General features: G+C 43.3%; 1 protein-coding gene across 1 annotated transcript in view; it reads right to left on the reverse strand.

Moving 5' to 3' along the window:
- LOC120930398 overlaps window positions 1-22097 on the reverse strand; it is a 102482-nt gene extending 80385 nt beyond the window's left edge. The window contains exons 1-3 of the mRNA XM_040341590.1: window positions 21904-22097; window positions 21721-21816; window positions 16012-16101 (exon numbers count right to left, since the gene is read on the reverse strand). Of these exons, the coding sequence (XP_040197524.1) occupies window positions 16012-16101; window positions 21721-21816 (186 nt within the window). The 5' untranslated portion in view covers window positions 21904-22097. The remainder of the gene's footprint in view (window positions 1-16011; window positions 16102-21720; window positions 21817-21903) is intronic.
- Window positions 22098-25773: the final 3676 nt, after the last annotated feature.

The raw sequence follows: 25773 nt of genomic DNA on the forward strand, positions 1-25773 counted from the left end.
GTCTGATCTTTAGCATTGGTTCTGAGCATGCATGTTTGAACTTTGGACTTTAGTCTGATGGACTTGTGTACACACGATCGGATTATTTTTTTTTTTTTTTCACATCAAGGTTTATTAAGAAAAAGAAATGAATGTACAAGTACAAATGGAAGTCACATTCCAACAGAATTTGAAAAGCAATCAAACATTAGTGAAATGCATAGATGTAAAGCATATAACACTGTAGAAATATAAAGCATATATCGCTGTAAGGGGGATAGGCTTAACTGGGGCAGTACCGATGCCGGGCCATATCCCTGGATCCGGTAAAATGAGAAGTTTCCCCCTCACAAGATCTAAAGGATCTTCCATGTGGAAATGGTAGAAGATAAGAATAGTGGGAAGAGAGATAATAGGGGGGGGGGGAAGAGAGGGGGGGGAAGGGGGAGGGGGGAAGGGGGAGTGGGAGTAGTGCATGAGGAGTGGTGAAGTACTATTCGTTAATTCATCATTGCATGTTAAGGAGTGGATATAGACATATATCAGTGATCGTGATTACAAAGAGGCAACCGACCATGTATCTGACAATTATGCATCTTTAGAGGTCATCGGGGTCACATTGGTGGATAAATCACTAAGCAATGAGAAAAGACATTTAAGGTAACCAAGCATGAGGTTAGGTAAAAGCAGGTATCATTACATATGCATAGTGTGACATACAGTCCTGTCCAATCCTCTTTATTTCTGTAACAGGAGATCATAGTCTTGCGAAAACCTGAAGGCGAACCAGGGAGACCAAGTCGTGTGATATCTCTCCACACTTTCGGTGGATTGGGCTGTGGTGTCTTCCATTTCGCAAACTTCAGCGACCTTGCGTAGCCAATCAGACACAGTGGGGACCTTTGTGGACTTCCAGTGTAAAGGGACCAGTGATTTGGCCGCATTTAGTAAGTGTCTGGACAGGGACTTTTTATAAGACCCAAGAGAGAGATGAGAAACGTGCAGCAAACAGCATGCCGCATCAAGGGAAAGTTTGGTCTCCGTGATCCGCTTCACCACCTCCCTGACTTCCGACCAATAAGGTGTTATCATGTCACACTGCCACCAAATGTGCAATAAAGTTCCCTTCTCTCTGTGGCACCTCCAGCACTCATCTGAAGCCTGTGGGAACCACTTATTGACCCTTTCCGGTGTGGCATACCACTGTGTTAAGAGCTTGTAAGCCGTCTCCTGTAATCTAGTGCTAATAGAGCATTTGTGAGACAGGATACAAGCTCTGGTCCACTGTGCCTCCGAGATCTTAATGCCCAAGGTCTCCACCCACCTCTCCCTATATTTGTTCGGGCCGGAATCTGTCACCTCCTGTAGCCACGAATAGGCCACAGAAGTTGATCTATGGACCTGTTCCCCCTTGTCGCAAACCTTTTCGAGTTCGGTAAGGTTTCTGGTTAGGTGTGTTTCGTGAGCGTGGTTGGTTACGAAGCTACGAATTTGAAGGTATGACCACCAGGGCAGTAGGGGCAAATTATTGTCCGTCCTGAGTTGTGTCAGGTCTTTCATTGCTTGGTTGTTGAAGCAGTGTCGTGCAAGCAGGGGGACTTTAGCAGCATTGGAACCTAAGAAACCCTTTTCTAATCCCGGTAGGAATCCTGGGTTATTCGTCAGGGGGGTGAGTGGGCTCAGGGGGGATGAGAGTCCGGCATGTTTAGTCAGCTGGTGGAAAATATTAAGTGTGGTACTGACCAGAGGATGAGCCTGAACTGACTGAGGGTAAGAGGTCCTGGACACCCAGGGTGAGTACTTCAATGGAACAGATATGAGGAGGGACTCAATCCCCACCCAATCCTTGCTGTTCGAATGGCAGTGCCAATCAATAATCCTGCCAATATGGGAGGCGTGGTAGTAAGCCTTAAAGTCAGGAATACCCAGTCCCCCCTGTGCCTTGGGTTTAGTCAATAAATTTGATTTTATGCGAGGGGGCTTGTGTGCCCAGATAAATTTCATCTGGATGGAGTGTAGGTTTTTGAAAAAGCTGGTGGGGATCTTGACCGGCAATGCCCTGATAAGGTAGAGGACCCTGGGGAGGACCGTCATCTTACAGACGGCAGCCCTACCAAACCACGAAAAATGACAAGGGTGCCATGTCTTCAGGTCACGTTCAATGTTTTTGAAGAGGGGGGGAAAGTTCCGTTCAAAAATCGACTGGAGCCCTGGGGTTAACCAGACACCAAGGTATTTTATGGCAGAGGGTTGCCACGTGAAAGGGTTATTGCTTTGGGCCAGTTTCAGAGCTGCATCTGGTAATGTGATGTTCAGTGCTTCAGACTTGGAATAATTGATTTTAAGGTTTGCTAGTTGGCCGTACAGCGAAAATTCCCTCAGGAGGGACGGTAAGGTAGTATGCGGGGCCGACAGAAAGAACAGAAGGTCGTCGGCATAGGCCGCAACCTTAAACTCCTTCCCCTCCAATTGAAATCCCTTGATGTCGGTATTTGCCAGGACCCGTCTGATGAAGGGTTCCAGTGAGAGTATGAAAAGTAGAGGTGACAGGGGGAACCCTTGTCTGGTCCCGTTTTTAATGTTAACCCTGTCAGAGAGTGAGCCATTAATTTTAAGTTTAGCCGAGGGATTCCTATATAATGCTGAGATCCATGCCATCATGTGCGGGCCTAGGCTCACGTGACGACATGTCCCCAACATGAAGTCCCAGTCTACTCGATCGAAGGCCTTCTCCGCATCCGTCGATAGGAGAAAGCCCTCGATCTTTCGTACTCGGGCCGCATAGATAAGGTTCAGTGACTTAGTCACATTGTCCCTGGCCTCCCTACCAGGCATGAAGCCAGCCTGGCATGGGCCTATCACTTTGTGTAACAGAGGTCTCAACCTATTGGCGACTATCTTCGCCATCAGCTTGACATCTAAATTTAACAGGGATATCGGCCTGTAGCTTGTGCAGTGTAGTGGATCCTTGCCCGGTTTGGGCAACACGGTGATGTAAGCCGACAAAAAGTCAGGGGGTATTTCCCTATGAGTGGATAACGAGTTTAGGGCGTCTTTGAGGGGGGTAAGAAGTATGTCTAAGAATGTCTTATAGTATATGGCGCCAAACCCGTCAGGTCCAGGGCTTTTGCCCGTCTTCAGGTCTTTGATTGCGGCCTTTAACTCAGAGGCATCAACTTCTTTCTCCAGAAGGGAGGCATCCTCCAAGGAAAGTGAGGGCAAAGCGGATTCTGTCAGGTAGTCCTTAATTGCCTGTGTTCTAATCTCCCTGGGCCCAGGTGTTGTATGGTGTGTTGGCAAGTTATATAATTTGGTGTAGAATTCTTGGAAATGTTGCGCAATCTTGTGTGTTTCCCTGTCAATTCTACCACTTTTGTTCTGAATGCCTGCTATAGTGCATCGTGAAATCGGTCCCTTTAAGGCCCTGGCCAGCAGGTTGCCAGGCTTATCCCCATGTTCATAGTATAACTTTCTCCGGAAGAAGAAGAATCTCTTGGTCTTAGCGTCAATAATCTGTCTCAGGGCTTTCCTTGACTCCAATAGCGAAGTCGCTGATTGGATAGACAAGGATTGCTTGTGCTGGGTTTCTAAAAGACGGATCTGGTTTATCAGCCTCAAAATTTCCCCTTCTCTCTCCTTCTTTTTCTTTGAACCCATCCTGATTAATTCCCCCCTTATTGTACACTTATGGGCCTCCCACACCATCAAGGGGTCTGCTTCTGGGGTGACATTGTGTTTGAAGTACTCAAGGAGGGCCGAATTCAGCTCAGGAAGTAAGGTCGGGTCAGTCAATAGAGAGGCATTCAGTCTCCACATTGAGGTCCTAGTCTGAGGAGTTGCCGGGTTTAAAGTGAGGGAGATTGGGGCGTGGTCAGAGAGGCTCTGCGTCCCTATGTGTGCTTCCGTCAATACCTGTAGGTCTTGTTGTGAAATGAATAAGTAATCGATCCTGGAGTATCGATTATGCGGGTTCGAATAAAAAGTGAAGTCTTTGTCGTCTGGGTGGAGGAAGCGCCATGTGTCTACTAGATTGAGAGAGTGTAATAGTGCTTTAATCCTCTTTAGGATCCTGTATCTGATACAAGTCTTGCCGGCTGAAGTATCCGTTAGGGGGTCCAGGGGGACATTAAAATCTCCGCCAAGGATCAAAAGGCCAGAGCTGAAAGCCTTCAGCTCTCCTACCAGTCTCCGACAGAAGGTCAGGTGTGATGTGTTGCGAAAGTATGCGTTGGCTAGTGTGACCGGGGTTCCTCCATACTTCCCTTTAATGAAGATGAACCTACCCCCAGGGTCTACCAGTTTGTCAGTTAGCTCAAAGGAGGCGGACCTACCGACCAATATGGTCGTCCCTTTAGTCTTAGAGACATCATTAGTGGCGTGGTGGGCCTCTATAAAATATGAATCAGTGAGTTTCGTGATCTGTACCGTCTTAAGATGTGTTTCCTGTAAGAAAACGAAATCGGGCCTGCTTTTCCTGAGTTCCCTCAACAATGCCGAGCGTCTCTCAGGAATGTTCAGACCTCTGACATTGTGGGATATCACTGAAGGACTGCGTCCAAGACCGGAGTAGGCCATATTAAATCACAGAGAGGGGGGGGCTCCCACACTAGAAAGGGGGTCCCAGGTGACCTGTCTGTGCACTAAGTACTTTGTTCACCGACTAGCTTCTAGGGGGGGGGGGGTGAGGTGTTGAGGGGAGGGAAGGGAAGGATCAATAGATCCAAAGTGGGACAATGGATAGAGAGGGTAGGGCGGGAATGACAGAGTGTGGGATAGGAAGAGAAGGTGTGAGGATAACTTCTCCCAAACGTATATAACGTCCCGGGGAACTCTAATCAGCTTACTGAGCCAAGCCCAGAGGCCCGCTCACGTACCCTATGGGGGGAACGCGGAATGCGCGCCGAAACAGACGGCTAACGTAACCCAGTCCCGTATACGCGATCGACACGGGAGGTGGAGTTAGGTATATAAATTCAGAACGGTCGGGCAACGGCCCTATCATAAGGTTAATTACAAGCTAATGAGTCTACTCCGCAACGGAAAAATAATTTTAAACAATGGTCGCAGGGTCAGCACACATTTAGTTATACGGAGGCAAGGTCACCAAGGGGGAGCGACCGAGTGGTCAGGTCGCCCGCCAAGGGTGTCCCGGACCCGTCCATCGCTCCTCGTACGCAACATAAGACAATTGTAATAACTGGCAGCATATCAACATGTAACAACAAGTGGAACATCTAAATATAAGCAGATGAACTATTGATTAATTGTAAGTCATCCTTCTAACATACTGCACATTCCCCATAAGCTACTGACAACCCAGCCTATAGACTGCGCCTAGGGGCAGTCACACGTGAAACAGGGGTGCTTGATCATGTAGCCAACCCCGCGATGTCAGAAGCCCGCCAATTTCTCCTCTCCCAATAAGCCCATAGTCAGTGGGCTGAAAAACATATATAGTTAAAATGCTAGTGCGAGGCAGAACTGCTGAGTGTGAAACAAACTGACATAACTACTCAGCCGGTCATAAGGCTCCACAAATCAGCTCACCTGGTCCCAGGTAGAGCGGGCGTTGTAGATGGAGGATGCATGAGAGGGGGATTACATTTTTTTCATCAGATGAAATAGGCAATTATCCAAAGGGCGGGCGGTGAGGCTTCAGCGACTGGCATGTCTGTCCCGCTCGGCTGGTCGTATAACAAACGATCATGGGGCGCTCTATAGCCGCGTGACCACACGGTAGTCTCCGGTGGTGCGGGCTAAGTGCCCGGTGAAGCTAGCATGGGGAAAAGGCCAAAGAGCACGTAGTGTGGTGAACAGATGATGCGCCAGCAACAAACAGGAGCGGTCTGCGACGAGGAGCGAGGTGAAACTCAATCAGGGGCTTCATGCTTCCATCAGGTTCCTGGGGGGGTGGGCTCGGATGCCTGGGGATCCCAGATGTTGACCTTCATGACGAGCTGGTTTCTGCCTCTTGGATAGTTGTTTCTCTGGCGTTGTCACAGGGGATCTCGTCGGGCTCCTGTCTCTGGGTGGGACAGCGTATTCTTGGTACCACTCTGGTAGATCAACCCGGCCAAGCTGCAGTGCATCACAGAATTCGGGGAGATCGATGGGGGTACAGAGCGTATGTTGTCTGCCTCCATGAGTGACGAGCAGGGCAAAGGGGAAGCGCCACGTGTAACGAAGGTCCCTCTCCCTTAACTTATCCAATAAAGGTCGCAGGGCCCTGCGGTTTTTTAGAGTTATCTGGGAGAGATCCTGAAACAGTTTAATGTTCTCCCCATTGAATACAATGTGCTCGTTTCTGCGGGCTTTCAGCATGATCTCCTCCTTTAGTCCAAAGTGCTGCATGCAGCAAATGATATCCCGAGGTGGCTGCGTGTCTGGGCCTCTGGCTCTGAGAGCCCTGTGCGCTCTCACAAATTCTATTGCCGTATCTTCAGGTCTTTCCAGTAGGCTATTAAAAACCCTCTGGAGGACAGGCACTATTTGGTCTGTGTCCACCGATTCCGGTATGCCGCGTACCCGAATATTATTCCTCCTCCCCCTGTTGTCAAGGTCTTCCAGGTGTCTGCTTACCTCAATAAAGTGTAAAGATTGTGTGGTAACGACCCTGTCAAGTCTCTGGATCGCCCTGTCTCTGTGCCTCCCCTCCGTTTCTGCGGTAGCCACCTTTTCCTGCAGTACAATGAGGCTTGTTTTCAAGTCTGTGATTGCAGCCGAAAAGGATGCCTTAATATCCGCAGCAAATCCGGACATATCTGAGTATGTGAGCGGGTGGTCGGCCTTAGTGCTTTTTCTGCCATTATCTTCGGCGGCTGACTGGGAGTCCTCGCTGTAATCTTCGTCCGCGTGAACCGGCGCCATCTTGCCTCCGGCCGTGTGCTTCAAGGCCTCGGCTTGATTCCGGAACAAATCCGAGATATTCCGTCCTGAACTAGCAGCCGATGATCGCCTGGAACGGGTGTGATGAGAGTGGCGACCTTGCTTGTTCATCCTCGGGTGATTTCCGTGCGGAGAGACGGGTTAGGGCCGCGATGCCGACGGAGCTCTCGAGCTAAGCTGCCATCTCCCTCGCGCGCCAAGCCACGCCCCCACACACGATTGGATTATGCTCCATTGGACATTTGTTCTCAAAGTTTGAGAGCATTCACAGCGAACAGTTGTCCGATGAAAAAGCAAAAACAATTGTCCGATGGAGCATACACATGACCGGATTGTCCGATCAAACAGGTCCGTCGGACATTTGTTGTCAAAAAGTCTGATCGTGTGTATGGGCCTTAAGAATTACACAAATATAACCACTATAGCTCACGCAAATATCAGTTTGGGTATTCTTGGCTTTTAAAAAGGAACTTGGCAATGAACTTTGGGTTATAATTTATTACAGAGGATTATTATGTATATATTGTGATGATTTCTTTTATTGAACACAAGTTAATTACGTGGGGAGGTTTGTGCCAGAGGGATTTTTCTATCTTTGAGGAACATTAACTTTATTCAGGAAAATCACTTAGCATATCATGGCTAATTTAGTGTAGTATGATAGAAAGGACACTACTACAGCTGGTGTTCTGCCTCTCATTATTTTTTTATTTTTGAGAAGATGCAGATTCTATAACTTTTTATGTCATGTGAACTTAGGCAAACCTGTATTTAAATATATTTGGTGAAAATGAACATGATTTACAGGACTGAGAGTTCACTTGGCCATATATTTTAATTATATGCATTGCATATTCTGGCAAATATTCTGTAAAATCAGCTTTTGTTTCAACTGCTGATCTGTCTGAACCAAGTTCAGGAGTTGGAAGCTCAATATGTGCACTTTAGTAATAAATGCAACAAAAGGATAGACAGGGTAGTCCTGTACGCAGCTACTGTACCCATCAATTGCCACCACTGTGCCCCATCAATTGCTGCCAGTGTGCCCCATCAATTGCTGCCAGTGTGCCCTATCAATTGCCACCAGTGTGCCCATCAATTGCCGCCAGTGTGCCCCATCAATTGCCGCTACTGTGCCCCATCAAATAGTGCCAGTGTAACAACCCCCCCTCCCCCGCCTGGCACTTACTTGCCTTGGCGCTGTCCTCCATGCTCCGAGTCCTCCATGTCTTCTCCCATCCTCTTCCAATCTCTGCTATGATTGCACATCTGGTAGGCGTGTAATCATAGCGCCTGTCCCTTCAGCCAACCAGGTGACAGGGTAACCAGACACAAACACCTGATCGGCTGAGAGGCGGGTCAGTGTTAGGGAAGCAATTTTTTCGCTTCCCTAACACAACATTGTGTAAACAGCTAACGCAAAGCATTGTGCCCACTGTTTACCAATTTGGAAGCCTATTAGAGCCCATGGCTCTAATCAGGATGCCTATTAGAGCCGACGGCTCTAATCAGGTGGTTCCAAAAACACCCCCGCCGCTGTAATTCAGATGTGCGGCGCCCAACAGCAATTTAGAAATCAGATGAAAGGTTTAGCGCTGGAAAACACTTTTTGATAGATAAAAAGTGCATTTTATATACAACTATATAGATCAGACCAGAATGATGGACAAATGAGGAGGAATGAGGGACAGAGGGACATTGCTCCAAATCAGGGACAGTCCCTCGAAATCAGGGACAGTTGGGAGCTATGCACCTTCATACCACAAGGCCATCCATGAAAACAAAAAGTTATAGAGTGAACCTAGCCTTAAAGGGAATCCATTTACTGGTGCAGCCTTTATAAGGTATTGTACCTGTTATAGTGTGCAGCAGCTACAGCATTAGCCATTCATGTGCAGGGGGGTACACACAGTCTGACAAAGAAATCGTATGAAGATTGCAGCAGTAAATGGGTTCCCAACTCCAAACTTTCTGTTTCTATGGCTGGCCTTGTGATAGGAAGGTGTGATGGGATAGGTGGCGGTGATCACAGACAAAATAATCATTGATTAATCTGATTTGATTGTTTCATATACCCAGTCTCACAGAATCTTTACACCTCGTGATGACTGGGGACTTTTACTGTTGTGGATTCTGTGAGATCATGATCAGGTGTTTGCAATGGGAGAACCAGCACTCTGCCTGCAAGCTGTTGCCTGCTAATGGTAACCTGGGTCAAAAGGGGACTCCCAGTTTTTACAATGCCCAGGGACTTACCACTGTAAAACAGGCACATAGCCTAAAAGACAGCTGCAAGAAGAAGTAGGAGCCAGCTCCCACTGCTTTCCCTTCCAGCATTGGACTGTTAGATGCCACTGCAGGTTTTCTGTGTTTCTGCACCCACCTTGGACAATGCTGACAATTGGTCCTGTCTCCCCCTATGAGTTGGGGTCTATGGGGATCTCTGCAGCTCGGTAACTCCGGAGTCTGACTCAAGACTGTGAATGGTTGCTTGTGTGAAGGCGACAGGCACCAAGCTGCCTGAGTGCAGACCGCTGATTGTGGGGGCTGCAAGCTCCTCTCATGGGGCCCCCTTCTGGTCCCCGGCCCTTGGGAAGTGCCACGCCTGGCTAAGACATGGAGTTTTTACTAAGGGTAGCTGACAGTGATTTCTTGGGACTTCACAGCTGGCTTCCCACTTTCCATGTGCAAGAAACAGTGCGCTGTAATAATGGTTCCAAAAGCCTCCGGGGACCTGTGACATGTCCCAGAAGGTTGTGGGCTGTGGGGGAATGCAAATCTGCTCAAATTGCCTAGACAGTCGGAGCGGAAGTGGGAGCGGGTACCTGATAAAAAAACAAACAAAAAAAAAACAAGCCTTAACAGGTTAAAAAGGTCATCCCTAAAAAACAAATCTTAAAAGCTGGTCCCTGAAAATATATGATACTTCTCCAAGGACCTACCTTCTCAGTTGAAGCTATAAAGCCTTGATCAGATTTTTCACCTGTGCTTGTGTCTCCCCCTAGACTATGCGGTTCTGTCCTTCAGACCTTACCTTATTACAGGACACAGTACATGGGGTCAATGGAAAGAACTTTGGGACTGGGAGATGGGCATTAACCACTCTAAGAAGCGGAGGCTGTAGTGCTTTCGAAGAGGGAAGATAGGAGACATGGATCAACAGAGAGAGGAAGGTTTAATCCCTCATTCCTTCAAAGGACCTGCTTTTGGCTTTCTGGTGATGACAGTCACTTTAAGACCTGCTCTGGCATTGTCTGTCTTCATACTGCTTGGTCTCTTGTTACCATGACAGCAATAGAAGGAAAGTGTATAAAAGAATAAGCTGTTCCAAGTCCAATTGTCATTCAGCACTGCAGAACATCATTGTAAACAATACCAAACTAATTATGTAACCTTTGTACAGCAGCCATTCAAATAATGTGGGGTATCAACAGAGTGTAGTATCATACTTACAAAATATACAAAAATATCCTAAAATAAACTCACCTATGTGGATACAGCATTGGTCTAATGCTGCAGCTGTGCCCCCGACTGCTCTAAGACCAACAACTGGGCAATTACATGACCGCTGATTGCTCATTTCTTGGTCTTCACTTGGCTGAGGGCCGTGACTATCACTCACTGCCTCTCTGGCCTGCCCCTCCAGCACTCACTGGAGCACCTGGCTGTACATGGCGTGGGAGTGGCTGGCTCACTGGAGCATGCTGAGAGGCTAAGCCAGCTGCTATTAAGCATCTGGGCAGATCCTGACATTATAGTAAGGATTCCTGCAGAGCCTGGACCGGCTCTGTGATGTCAGCCGACGGTGGAAGTATGGCTAAAAAAGCTTTGGTCATAATTTTCCTTGCAAAGCTGTTTGTTTGCTCTAGGCAAATGTTCCAGTTGAGAGAAAATGTATCTTAGTCACCTTGTATTAATTTCCCTTATTGTCTGAAAGTCTGTATTATATCAAGACACAGGTAAAGCACTAACAGAGTTAAATGGTTGGCTTTGCCCCACGTATCTATGACTTCTTATCTTTCTTATCTTATCTCTAATTATTTCTGCAGCCCCATTCACACCTGCGCAGTATAGGTGCAGAACGTTTAAAAAAAGTCCTGCGTGGTGCATGCAAAATGTAGATCAGCGTGGTGGTATTTCCCTGGTCTATGGGCTGCTACTGGGTTCTCCCCCAAGACTCCCCTATATGGAGGGCTGGGACATTTAGGAGAAGAAAAGGGACCTGGAGCTATGGCACAGTTGTTTCCTGAAATCTTACAGGGGTATTATGAATGCTGCCTTAATAGAGACAAATTTGAAGGTGCTCACCCGTTGGTACTTGATGCCAACTCAGTTAGCCAAAATGAATTCTTCTGTATCGCATTTGTATTTCTGAGGCTGTCAGATGCCGGGGACAATGTGCCATATCTGGTGGGGGTTACTGGAACGAAATTTTCACATTAACTCGTAGAGTAACGGGACAATTAGTTCCCTAGACTCCACATATAGCACTCCTTAATACCCCTGTGCCTTGGTTACCTAAATGTTTACATCAATTGATATTCTTTATCTTGCTAGAAGCTAAAAGGACTCTTGCCAAGTTCTGGAAACAATCTACAGTGTCTCTGGCACAGGCTAAGAAAAAAGTCACCTGGATTATGATAAATGTGAATATTATTAGCATTTTGCAGGACACTGTTGAACAATTTGAACAAACCCGGGAGCCGTGGGCCACATGTATGCATATCTCCCTGGTACATTAACTTAGCACAGTTCTCAGGATTGTTGGACTATTCTATCCCCCCTGACCCTGGCTCGGAACCTCTTTTCTCTGTTCTGTGCTATTTTTCCATTCTTTATCTTTTTTTCGCGTTTTTTTTAATAAATATATGTTTGATTACCCAAGAGTTTATATTGGCACCCAACATATTTAGCACCCTGATATTGGGTCAATCTCCATTGGGTATGTCCCCCTCAGCTAGTTGTATCGGGTGGTGAAGTTATGGCCCTTACTTAGAGGGTTGATACCTTTACTGTTTTGGAATTGACATTGCGGGTTTCAATATCTTATGTTTTGTATTTGCTTTCTTTACTTGTTCAGTTAACAGCGGTTCTTTTGTATTGTCTTTTAGTATTGTATTGTATTTGCAAAATTGTCAATAGATATTTTGAAAGTAAAAAATGTCCTGTGTGCTGCATCTTTGATGCTCTTTCATCAAAATAACATTCTATAGAGTTCAAAGGTAAAGCACCTAAAACACATGTGAATGCAACAGACCAAAACGCATTGCTCAGATGTGAACTGGCCCTAAATCTCAGATTATACGTACAGCAAATTAAATCAGAATGCATTCATAGCTCTCGACCTGTATACCTACTCTGTGTCGGTGACCTACAGGAAACCAGTCATGAAGTAAAATGTAGGCTGCTATTACTGATCTATTAGTTATGTGGATGTCATGCTGACACTTGCCTCAATTCTGAATTACTGGCCTGGAACAAGTATGCAGATAAGAACTTCAGAATGCTCTTAAACTTCACCAATCTGCATAATTCCAGATTAGTAGCTCAGTAAATTTTGAAGCCAATGGGTAATTTTAGGAAGCAGGGTAGCAGTTGAAGCCTCCGTTTACCTCCTATGACAGGTTATTAAAGTGAAGGCAATGGATTATGACAAAAAGGAAACGAGCAATGTCAAAAGAAGGTTAGCAATAGTAGCCAACATATTAACATAGGTTTTCTTCTACTTCAGAAGATCCCTGAAAACTCATCTCTTCAGAGAAGCCTATCTCGCCCCCATCTAACAACTGTACATTTATTTTTTCCATCAGCCCATGCCCCACAGTTATTACCTCTTGTATCGCTTGACCCTCCCTCTTAGATTGTAAACTTTAAGGATCAGGGCCCTCTAATTCCTACTGTATTTGTACTGTCTACCCTCAAGTTGTAAAGCGCTGCGTAAACTGTCGGCGTTATACAAAATTGTGTATAATAATAATAATAATAATAATACTGTAATAATACCTCAGACAACATCTAAATTTAAAGAGTAACTTTTTTTTGTTGAGAAAAAAACATTCCCCTCTGTGTGATCTATGTACAGTGCCTTGAAAGAGTATTCACACCCCTTAACATTTTCCACATTTTGTCATGTTACAACCAGAAACTTAAATGTATTTTATTGGGAATTTATGTGATTTACCAACACAAAGTGGCACATAATTGTGAGTTGGAAAGAAAATGATAAATGGTTTACTCTAGAGAGTAACATTTTTGCCCATTCTTCTTTGCAAAATAGCTCAAGCGCTATCATATTGAATGGAGAGCATCTGTGAACAGCTATTATCAAGTCTTGCCACAGATTCTCAATTGGATTGAGGTCTGCACTTTGACTGGGCCATTTTAACACATGAATATGCTTTGATCTAAACCATTCCATTGTAGCTCTGGCTGCATGTTTATAGTCATTGTCCTGCTGTATGGTGAACTTCTGCTCCAGTCCCAAGTCTTTTGCAGACTCTTAACAGGTTTTCTTTGACGATTGCCCTGTATTTGGCGCCATCCATCTTCCCATCAACTCTGACAGGCTGCCCTGTCCCTGCTGAAGAAGGGACCACCATGTTTCAGAGTGGGGGTGGTATGTTCAGGGTTATGTGCAGTGTTAGTTTTCCATCACACATAGCGTTTTGCTTTTTAGGCCAAAAAGTTATTTTAATCTTAACCAGAGTACCTTCTTCCACATGTTTGCTGTGCCCTCCCACATGGCTTCTCGCAAACAGCAAATGAGACTTCTTATGGCTTTCTTTCAACAATGGCTTTCTTCTTGCCACTCTTACATAAAAGCCAGATTTGTGGAGTGCATGACTAATAGTTGTCCTGTGGAAAGATTTTCCCCACTGAGCTGTGGACTTCTGCAGCTCCTCCAGAGTTACCATGCTTCTCTGATTATGATTAATACTATCCTTACCTGGCCTGTCAGTTCAGGTTTACCATTACTTGGTAGGTTTACCTTTGTGTTTACTCTTTCCATTTTCGGATGGTGGATTAAACAGTGCTCCATGAGATGTTTAAAGGTTGGAATATTTTTTTTATAACCTAACCCTGCTTTAAACTTCTCCACAACTTCATCCCTGACCTGTCTGGGGTGTTCCTTGGCCTTCATAATTGCAAAGAAAGGGTTACCCAGCACATGACAATGAGAAAACCTGTATAGTAATTCAGCTTTATATTGTCTTTATTGTAGTTGTAGTATCCAGATGATGTCCTTGGGACGAAACGCATCGGGAGGACCCCACTGTTGCTACTAAATTGCACAAAGCGCTTGTACATCCATCTAAATGTAAGTGTTCTTGCTACATTACATTTTCAACATTCAACACAGAGTTATGCTATGTGGATGTTTTTTTCTTCCTAATATATGGTACACACCCTTCCATACACATCCGGGATTTTTTTTGGACCATCATGTCCTGTGAGACCATCGGGTAACCAGTTATCTTCGTCTGTGGTATACTCCATTCCTCTGCTGTTTGGTCACTCTTGCTACAGCCATTGGAGACACATACAGGATTGTCCAGGTTCCATCGTGGTTTTACCACACAAAGCTCTGTTTGACCCATCTGAACGTAGGTTCTCCTGGGTTCAAACTCTCTGGTAAGCCCCTTACCTATCGGTGGTGGTTTCTCTTCACGTTAATTCATTTCTACGCTCCTTCAACTCCAGCACCTCTTTGAAGTTATCATCAGGCTTTGGAATTCACCAATATTATTGCTGGACTATTCTATAGTCAGATTTGTATTTTTACACTATTCGTGTTTTTCACATATGGACATTTATTTATGTATTTATGTGGACATTTTCACTTCACTTTTATTGTTATATTTGTAATTTGAAGTTTTATGCCAACCTAACTTAATTAGCGCTACACTTTTTTTTTTTCTATTTGTCTATTTGCAGTGTTAGCGGCTTACCTAAAGGGCATCTCTTCTGGGCCAATTGCAACATGATAATGACCACAAACACACCTCCAAGAGGACCACTTCCTTGCTAAAAAGCTGAGGGTAAAGGTGATGGACTGGCCAAGCATGTCTCTAGATCTAAACCCTATTGAGCATCTGTGGGGCATTCTCAAACAGAAAGTGGAGGAGCGCAAGGTCTCTAACATCCACCAACTCTGTGAAGTTGTCATTGAGGTGTGGAAGAGGACTCCAGTGGCAACCTGTGAAGCTCTGGTGAACTCCATGCCCAAGAGGGTTAGGTCAGTGCTGGAAAATAATGGTGCCCACACAAAATATTGACACTTTGGGCCCAATTTGGACATTTTTACATAGGGGTGTATTCACTTTTGTTGCCAGCGGTTTAGACATTAATGGCTGTGTGTCGAGTTATTTTGAGGGGACAGCAAATTTACACTGTTATACAAGCTGTACACTCACTACTTTACATTGTAGCAAAGTGTCATTTCTTCAGTGTTGTCACATAAAAATATATAATAAAATATTTACAAAAATGTTAAAGGATGCACTCACTTTTGTGAGATACTGTATATAATTTTTTTTAGTAAATATTTTATCCCTATGAAACTGCAGCTATCCATTAATATTAAAGTGGAGGTTCCCCCTAAAAAAAATTCTAACAATACATTGAGATTACACTGCGGGTATGCTGGGGTTTTTTTTTTTTTTTCTACATACCTCGTTATCGCCGTTTCATCCCTCGGCTTCCGGGTATGATTCTTTCGGGTCTGGGCGTTCCTAGTTGATTGACGTTCCTTCGACCGACGCATACATGGCGTCACGACTTTCCGAAAGAAGCCTAACGTCGCTGCACAGGCGCCGTATAGAGCCGACTCTATACGGCGCCTGCGCAATGACGTTCGGCTTCTGTCGGAAAGTCGTGATGCGCAGTATGCGCCGGCCGGAGGAACGTCAATCAACTAGGAACGCCCTGTCCAGCAAGAATCATACCCGGAAGCCGAGGGATGAAACGGCGATAACGAGGTATGTCCGAAAAAAAAAAAAAAAAACAGCATACCCGCAGTGTAATAAGTCTTCTCAATGTATTGTTAGAATTTTTTTTTAGGGGGAACCTCCACTTTAAAGTGCTTTGGAGCAATAGACCCACACCAGGTTTACTGTAATGACCATTTTAAATATTGTGCATAATTACCAGTTGCTTGTAATGTTGCTGTATGTCTGCACATTCAGAGAAGAGTCTTCTGTTCAGAATCCTCAACAACATCTCATAGTGTTCCACAGTCTACATAATATGGAGAGAGAGAAATGGAGATTCAATGCATGTGTGTTTTACCATCGTGTGACTATACCCAATTTAAAGCATATAGAAAAAATAGTTGAATACTTATTAAATAGATTTTTAATATCCAGTCTAATCCTGTGTGTTATATTTGAAAACAACTCTGTGAAATCAGTAAACTTAAATATGTTGGTTGGTTTGGCATAAAAACACGTATGATAATGTTGAAAGATGTGTACTTAGATAAGTTAGGGAACGCCATACTATTGATACCAGATCTGTTTTTGATAAGTGTGTTTTATGTTCAAAATTGACTTCCTCTTGGATGCAAAATAATTGTTCAATTTTGCTCAGTTCTGAAACTTATTATTGTAAGAAAAACACTTTTACTGTCTGCCATATGTGAATCGAGATCCCAGTGTTGCAAAGCAGGCTACACAATATAGAAATAAGTTTACCCTTAAAATGTAGGCACCTTTTATTTATAGTAAATCACTGACTTTTTAGCAGAAAGCTGCATATAGTTGGGTGGTCTTGTCACTGCTCAGTACCTAAATACCATAGATGATAATTTATAATACCATGAACAAGTATGAAAAATATGTGTATCTCTTATGCCTCGTACACACGGTCAGACTTTTGACCGTGCAAAAGTCTGCCGTGACCCCGTCGGAAGTCCGATGGAAAGAAAGAGAACAGGCTCTCTATCTAAGGTCTATCAGACTTCCGCCAAAAAAGTTTAATGGAGGCTACACACAGCCGGACTTTCCGAGAAAAAAAGCCTGTCTGACTTTTTTCTCGGAAAGTCCGGCCGTGTGTACGAGGCATTAGGGGACTTTAAAAGAAAATTTGCTTTGTGAATGTTTCAGTATTCTCGCAAAAGTCACAAATAATATCCATAACGTTTGTAATATGTAAGGAATGTCAGTGTCTATATGTCACCTTTCTCCAGGCAAATATAACATCCTCTAAGGCCCGGTACACACGGTCGGTTTGGTCCGATGAGAATGAACCGAAGTTCATTTTCATCGGACAAAATCGACCGTGTGTATAGGCTATTGGTCTGGTTTCCTTCGGTCCAAAATTTCTAATCATGCTTCAAAACCGAACCGATGGACCGCTGCCCCATCGGACCAAACCGATGGTTAGTACAGAAAAGCATCGGTTCAAAACCCGCGCATGCTCAGAATCAAGTCGACGCATGCTTGGAAGCATTGAACTTTGTTTTATTCAGCACGTCGTGTGTTTGATGTCACCGCGTTCTGACCCGATCGGATTTTGGACTGATGGTGTGTACACATATCAGGCCGTACGGCCACTTCAGAGGTAAACCGATGAAAACGGTCCGACGGGCCAGTCTCATCGGTTTGGTCCGACCGTGTGTACGGGGCCTTAAATTTCTTCCTAATAGAAAATAGACTTAGGAACACTTGAATAGAAGAGTTAAAGAATTTTTGAGAATTGAGAAAAATTTGAGAAAAAGAGAATATAGCCTAACACTATACACTAAGAACATTCGATCGGAAGAAGAAATAAGGGATAGCAGTGTACAAAGTGTATGGAAATTCCTGTGTGAATTTCTGAATAAATGGGTGTTTGGTGAAGTGGATCTCCAGTTGCAATGCAGAGCGAAATATTTAGCAAAGGTATTACTAGTTCTGCTAAATGTGACAGTCTCTTGCTCATGGCTCCTGGTTGTTAGAGAGCTGGCATTCTCATCCTGGCCCAACGCATTTAGTTGGGGATTCACAGCTGGCAGGTGAATGTAAAAGGGGAGTGTTAAAAAAATGTAATGGGGTCAACCCCTAATTCATTCTAGTGTAAGTATGTACTAGTGTACTAAGTGGGGAGTCCTGAGCAAAATAAAAATAAAAATGTACCCCCACCCCCCCACTCCAAACCCCTACTAGGCCATTATCAAAGCATGAAGATCCATGTTGCGGAGATCAAGGGCCCCTTCACAACAACCCTTGCCTGGTGGCTGTGGGGGTCTGAAGGCAGGATGGATAAAAATAAGGAGCCCCCAGATACTGCCCCATCATGTGAATGAAAAGATTGAAATAGTAAGTAGGCACACACAGTTTTTGACCTTAAAGCAGAAAATCTAAACTTCAATTCCAGTCGAGGAGGGTCATGCCTCCAGGTTTATATTTGTCTGCTAGTGTTGTTCTTGATATTTGCTTTGGACTCCTCCTAATGGTCAATATGCACTCATCACACATTGTTAATCTGTATCTGTATGTTAGTGCCTAAATGTGTTTTGAACCTACTGTGCCTCTGTGTCATGATTTCTTACTCAGAGGAAGAAAAAGCATGTGGAGTAAACCTGCTACCCCTAGACATTATTTTAATGTTGAACTTATGTGTTCTTAGTGTACAGTATGTATCTTTGTATCTTTTTATTTTGTTCTAAGTTTCACACCACCTTGTTCTTTTCAATAAATGTAAAGATTTGTACATAAGATCTGACTAATTGAAGGATATTAACTACATGTCAAGCTGCACACAAGTCATGGGGTAACATATAGAAACAAATTGGCATGGCATACACTTTACCAGGCTGCATGATTCTTCTTACCAGCCCAGGAAATGAAGTCAGGATGAGAGTACTGGAACCCAAGGCAGTGCCACCTATGAGGCCAACTGGACATATATTTGCACTTTGCAGAGCAGACTAGGGACTGGCCATAGAGGAATTACTTTCTCTCCGCTGGCCAGCTTAAAGGCTCAGTCCACCTTTGTTCACTTTTTTTTCTTTCTAAATTCCAGTTCCCCTATGTACTAGTATAGCATTAACATACTTCTTTTGCAAAAATAACAGTTTTCCATTAATTCTACACAGGCTTACCTCACTCTGTTCATAGCTGTTTGAACACACTTCTCGATTACTTCTGCCTTACTTCATGGTCAGACTTTAGGTCATGACACAGGAAGGAGTTGACCATCTGAGGGCAGATAATGCAGGGTGTGTGCTAAGGAGATCAGCTGGTCAACTCCTTCCTGTGTCATGACCTAAAGTTTGACCAAGAAGTAAGGCAGAAGTAATCGAGCAGTGTGTTTAAACAGCTATGATCAGAGTGGGGTAAGCCTGTATACAAGTATTGGAAATAAGTTTTATTCTTGCAAAATAAGTACATTAATGCTATATTGGTACATAGGGGAGCTGGAATTTAAAAAGAAAATAAAATAAAATAAAAAGGTGAACAAACATGTATTGCAGTTTATGTGAAATAAAATTCCCTTTTCTTGTGCAAAGTTTGCTACAAAGGGTGTATAGCATTTTACAGAGGGTTTACAGAATTTTTTGTGTTACCATGTGGTCACACCCCTTTAGCACCTGATGTGTTATACAATGCCTTGCAAAAGTATTTTGTTGCCTCACAACCTGGAATTAACATGTTTTAATTTACAGAACATGCTCACAACTTTAAAGATTTATTTTTTCATTGTGAAGCAAACAACAAATAGGACAAAATAACAGAAACCGTCAATGTGCATAACTATTCACCCCCTAAAGTCAATACTTTGCAGAGCCACCTTTTGCGGCTATTACAGCTCCAAGTCGCTTTGGATAAGTCTCTATGAGCTTGCCACATCTTACCACTGGGATGTTTGCCCTTTCCTCCTTGCAAAACTGCTTCAGCTCCTTCAAAATGGATGGTTTGCGCTTATGAACAGCAATCTTTAAGTCTGACCACAGATTTTCTATTGGATTGAGGTCTAGGCCATTCCAACACATTTACATGTTTCCCCTTAAACCACTCAAGTGTTGCTTTAGCAGTGTGTTTGGGGTCATTGTCCTCCTGTAATGTGAACCTCTGTCCTAGCCTCAAATCACACACAGAGTGGTACAGGTTTTGCTCAAGAATATCCCTGTATTTAGCACCATCCATCTTTTCCTCAACTCTGACCAGTTTTCCTGTCCCGACTGCTGAAAAACATCCCCACAGAATAATGCTGCCACCACCATGTTTCACAGTGGGGATGGTGTTCTTTGGGTGATGTGATGTGTTGGGTTTGCGCCAGACATAGCGTTTTCTTTGATGGCCAAAAAGTTCAATTTTAGTCTCATCAGATTAGAGCATCTTTCTCCATACATTTTGGGAGTCTCCCACATGCCTTTTCGCAAACTCAAAATGTGCCATTTTGTTTCTTGCTGAAAGTAATGCCTTTCTTCTGGCCACTCTGCCATGAAGCCCAACTCTATGGAGCGTACGGCTTATTATTGTCCTATGTACAGATACTCCAGTCTCTGCTGTGGAACTCTGCAGCTCCTCCAGGGTTACCTTAAGTCTCTGTGCTGCCTCTCTGATAAATGTCCCCCTTAGCCCAGTCTGTGAGTTTTGATGTGTGGTTGTCTCTTGGCAGGTTTGCTGTTGTGCCATGTTCTTTCCATTTGGTTATGATAGATTTGATGGTGCTCCTAGGGATCATCAAAGATTTGTATATTTTTTTATAACCTAACCCTGACTTGTACTTCTCAACAACATTGTCCCTTACTTGTTTGGAGAGTTCATTGGTCTTCATGGCAGTGTTTGGTTAGTGGTGCCTCTTGCTTAGGTGTTGCAGCCTCTGGGGCCTTTCAAAATGTTGTCTATATGTAATGACAGATCATGTGACACTTAGATTGCACACAAGTGGACATCATTTCACTAATCATGTGACTTCTGAAGGTAATTGGTTGCACCAGAGCTTTTTCTGGGCTTCATAACAAAGGGGGTGAATACATATGCACATGTCAATTATCAGTTTTTTATTTCTGAAAAATTGTTTTATGTATATATTTTTCTTATTTTACTTCACCAACTTAGACTATTGTTTTCTGATCCATCACATGTAATTCAGATTAAAAAAACATTGAACTAAAGGCTGTAATGTAACAAAATAGGTAGAAAGCCAAGAGGGGCAAATACTTTTACAAGGCACTGTATATATGTATAAACTATTAAGATTTAAGCTAAACACAGCAAAATCGTATTTCTTGTTCGATATGTGTTCGGTTTGCAATGTAAATGAAAGCAAATAAGTTGAACCTGTGTTCACTCTACATATCCAGTTATTGCAAAGGACATAAAGAAAACAGCATTTTTGCTAGCACAGGATTGGTGTGAACACAGTTTCATATTATTTACTAAGCTGAATGAACATTCACTTTTCCAATTGAACATTCTCTATTGCTTTAGTTAATTAAACTCTGTGGGAATATCTTCAGGTGCACAGTAAATTTCTCTGCCATGGGCATTCGTGGTTAATGGTCTCATTGTGTTACAGTGAGATCTGCAAGCCATTGCTCTGAAATTACAGTAACTGCAGCTTGTAAACTTTTAGCCTATAATTTGGTTTGTTAGTCTCCACTGAATCTGAGTATATGTATTTTGCAAAACAAAAAGGGTTGCAGCTGGCAATTTGCTTTAAAAAAAAAAGGGAAATAAATCTTATGTTTATCTCTTATGTTGTCATCTAGCAAAGCAAGAAAACACTTATGCATTCTAGTTTTATATAGATAATGAAAAATATTTTCCAGGGTACTTACTGTATATAGTAATTTCGCTGTTTAAAATATTAAATTTCTGTAGAATAAAGTGCACCTGTAGTTTCCCTACTAAAAGATAATCAATATACCTTCTCCCATTGCTTGGACCGCTCATTGAATATTGCAGCACACAAGTGGGTCTGGGCCTTCTGCTCCAGAAGTAAGGCTTGTCTTGAGGAGGACATCTGCAAGTGAAGATAAAACAGAAAGCATGATCAGAAGGTAAAATGTAAAACATTTATAAGAATAGTTGTTACAAGTCTGCTGTATACCTTTTTCCTTTAGAATCGTCAGTCTCTGCAAGAGAAAACACCCTTCCAGAGCATGAGTGAGGAATCAGAACATTGGACTCCAAGACGCTGCTGTTTCATGCAATTACACCGTAAACAGGAGAAGCAAATAGAAATACCACAGTCTCCATGGTAAGACCTGCCGTCTCACGGCTTATACACAGCTTATACAAGTTTACCATGCACACTCCAATGAGCAAAAAGCAAATACACACTGTTTGATCTCTGGAGTTGAGCATGACCAGACAAGCAAATCATTCCCTTTTGAAACGTAATTAATTATGAGATATCACCACTGGTCACCCTATCCGTTTTTTAATACCAAAGCTGCAATAAAATATTAGCAAGCATAAAGGTCAAGTGTGTGTAAGAGCAATTAAAAGAGGAGGCTTCCAAGAGACAAGTAAATCACTGCACTAGAATTGGTCCTCGTGTGTCTATTCAAAGGACTGGAAAGTATCTAGACAACACAAACCTTAGTAGCACATGGAATGATTTTTACTAACAGATCCCTAGAAGTTCATGATGAAATGCTCTTTTTTTTCAATCATTCATTGATTAAAAGAATATATATATATATATATATATATATATATATATATATATATATATATATATATATATATATATATATATATATATATATATATATATGCACAGATGCACAGTATCTCACAAAAGTGAATACCCCCCTCGCATTTTTGTAAATATTTTATTATATCTTTTCATGTGACAACACTGAAGAAATTACACTTTTCTACAATGTAAAGTAGTGAGTGTACAGCTTGTATAACAGCGTAAATTTGCTGTCCCCTCAAAATAACTCAACACACAGCCATTAATGTCTAAACCGCTGGCAACAAAAGTGAGTACACCCCTGATATTGTGATATTGCACAAAGCAAGGTCTATAAAGACATAGATGAGCAAGTTTGGGGTGTAGAAACTTGACTAGCCTGCACAGAGTCCTAACCTCAACCCAATAGAACACCTTTGGGATGAATTAGAGCAGATACTGTGAGACAGGCCTTCTCATCTAACATCAGTGCCTGACCTCACAAATGTGCTTCTGGAAGAATGGTCAAACATTCCCATAGACCAGTGTTTCTCAATTCCAGTCCCCAAGGCGCCCCAACAGGTCATGTTTTTAGGATTTCCCTCCAATGAAATGGCTGTGTTAATTGCTAATGCAGTGAAACTGATCAAACCACCTGTGCAAAATAAAGGGAATCCTAAAAACATGACCTGTTGGGGCGCCTTGAGGACTGTAGATAAGAAACACTGCCATATGTACACTCCTCAACCTTGTGGGCAGCCTTCCCAGAAGAGTTGAAGCTGTTAAATTTGCAAAGGGTGGGCTAACTCAATTTTGATCCCTACAGACTAAGGCCCCATACACACCATAGAATCTATCCGCAGATAAATCCCATCAAATGGGTTTCTGCGGATAGATTCTATGGTGTGTACACTCCGTCGGATATTTATCCGCGGATAAATCTCCCCTGGGATGGATTTCCAGCAGATGGATATTTGCTGACATGCTCAACAAATCCATCTGCTGGAATCCATTCCAACGGATGGATCCGCTCGTCTGTACAGACTTACCGGATCCATTCGTCCAAAGGGATTCCCCGCACGCGTCGTAATGATTTGACGCATGCGTGGAATTCCTTATATGACAGCGTCGTGCCCGTCGCCGCGTCATAATAGCGGCGACGGCGCGACACGTCATCGGCAGAGGATTTCAGCGCGGATTTCAATGCGATGGTGTGTACACGCCATCGCATAGAAATCTTCTGAAATCCTCGAGAGGATTTATCCGCGGATACGGTCCGCTGGACCGTATCTGCGGATAAATCCTCTCGTGTGTATGGGGCCTAAGACTGGGATGCCATTAAAGTTCATGTGCATGCAAAGGCAGGCATCCCAATAATTTTGGTAATATAGTGTGTGTGTGTGTGTGAGAGTGTGTGTGTATATGTATATATATATATATATATATATATATATATATATATACATGTATATGAAATATGAAATATGTATGTGTAAACTACAAAATATTGAAAGCAATAGGTACAAACGATAATATTGTGATCATCAGTGCATGATCCATCCATCCTCCACACATTCAACTATGCCTAAGATAGTAAAGTAAAATAATGTACAGTTCTTTTTACACTATTTCTGGTAATGTGCAAAAGATTATTTTTTTACTGCGACTTTCAAACTTCTGTAAAATCATTAATAAATTCATTTATTTATGCAATATCAGTGGGTAGAGTACAACTGAATGCTGTGATGAAGTGTTCACCACACACCCACAGAAATATCATACTAGCAGCAACAAAAGCCTGTAGATTGATCTAAGATATTAATAACCTCTTGTACATCTATAACATTTTACAGCCTACGCTGATTTATATATGTTTTCAGCCTGATTAGTGTACTTGTCCACATTTTAAAAATGTTACCATGCATACTCTAAAGAGCTAGTCATATGATTGAATGACATAATACTTGCTGTATATTACAAAGTTCACCATAGAATTTAGTATCATATACTACATAGCTCAAAGCCACACAGATTGTGCCAGAGACTTGCTCGCATTTTTGCCCTTGATGTCCCATGCAGCTTTAGACCCGTTTCACACTGAGGAGTTTTTGAGGCGGTTTAGCACTAAAAATAGCACCTAAATACCACCTGAAAAACTCCTGCCCTTTAGTCTCAATGTGAAAGCCTGTGGGCTTTCACACTGAGGCGATGCACTGGCGGGACCGCTCCAAAAGTCCTGCCAGCAGCATCTTTGGAGCGGTGAGAGGAGCGATATGTTTACCGCTCCTCCACCGCTCCTTCCTATTGAAAACAATGGGACACCGCGGTAATACCATCGGCAATGCGCCTCTGCAGAGGCGCATTACTTGCGGTATTAACCCTTTTTCTGCCGCTAGCAGGGGTTAAAACCGCACCGCTAGCGGCCGAATACGCCGCAATTCCATGCCAATTCCGACGGCATAGCGTCGCTAAAACGTACCTCCCGCCCTGGTGTGAAAGGGGCCTTAGTATGGGTTTTCAGATGTGTTTTCATCTGCGAAGGTTTAAATACCTCTATTGTTTTGATATGTTAAACATTCATTCTTGTAAGGCTTTAAATACACATTAGGGGCATCAATCTGCACCATTCAATAAAAAAGGCACTATACTTAAGCCCAAAGATCTTAAAAGAGAAGTATGGCCAAAGCTTTCTTTGGTCATACTTCTCTTCTGGGTCAAACTTACTTACTTTCCTGTGACCAAGAATCAGCCTCAAGCCTCATTCCAGGCTCTAGAACATGGGTCTTCAAACTATGGCCCTCAAGTTGTTCAGGAACTACAATTCCAATCATGCCTAGTCATGTCTGTGAATGTCAGAATTTTACAATGCCTCATGGGATATGTAGTTCCGCAACAGCTGGAGGGACGTAGTTTGAGGATCCTTGCTCTAGAAGGATCACAACCATATTGTCAAGATCCACTCAGATGCCTGATCAGCAGCTACCTCTGCCTCTCCACACGTTGCTAAGACCTTCCCCCCACCCAGCTCAGCTTTCCAGTGATCTTTAGAGGGGTAGAGCAGAGAGCGATGACTGACAGTCACTTCTCACTGATCCAAGTTGATCAAGAACTGGATGATCAGCAGCCATATGATCCCTCAGTTCTTGGGGTTAGAGTCAGAGAGAGAGAGACAGCTGCAGCATCAGACCAATGCTGCAGCATGGCGGTAAGTATAGAGGTTTGGTTTTTAAACCCTCCAACTTCCCCTTTAAAGCTAAAGTTTAGGTATGCACATTTTTTGATAGCCATATTGTTCAA

This window comes from Rana temporaria, chromosome 3, assembly GCF_905171775.1.
Source record: "Rana temporaria chromosome 3, aRanTem1.1, whole genome shotgun sequence".
In the NCBI taxonomy this organism is placed as follows: Eukaryota; Metazoa; Chordata; class Amphibia; order Anura; family Ranidae; genus Rana; species Rana temporaria.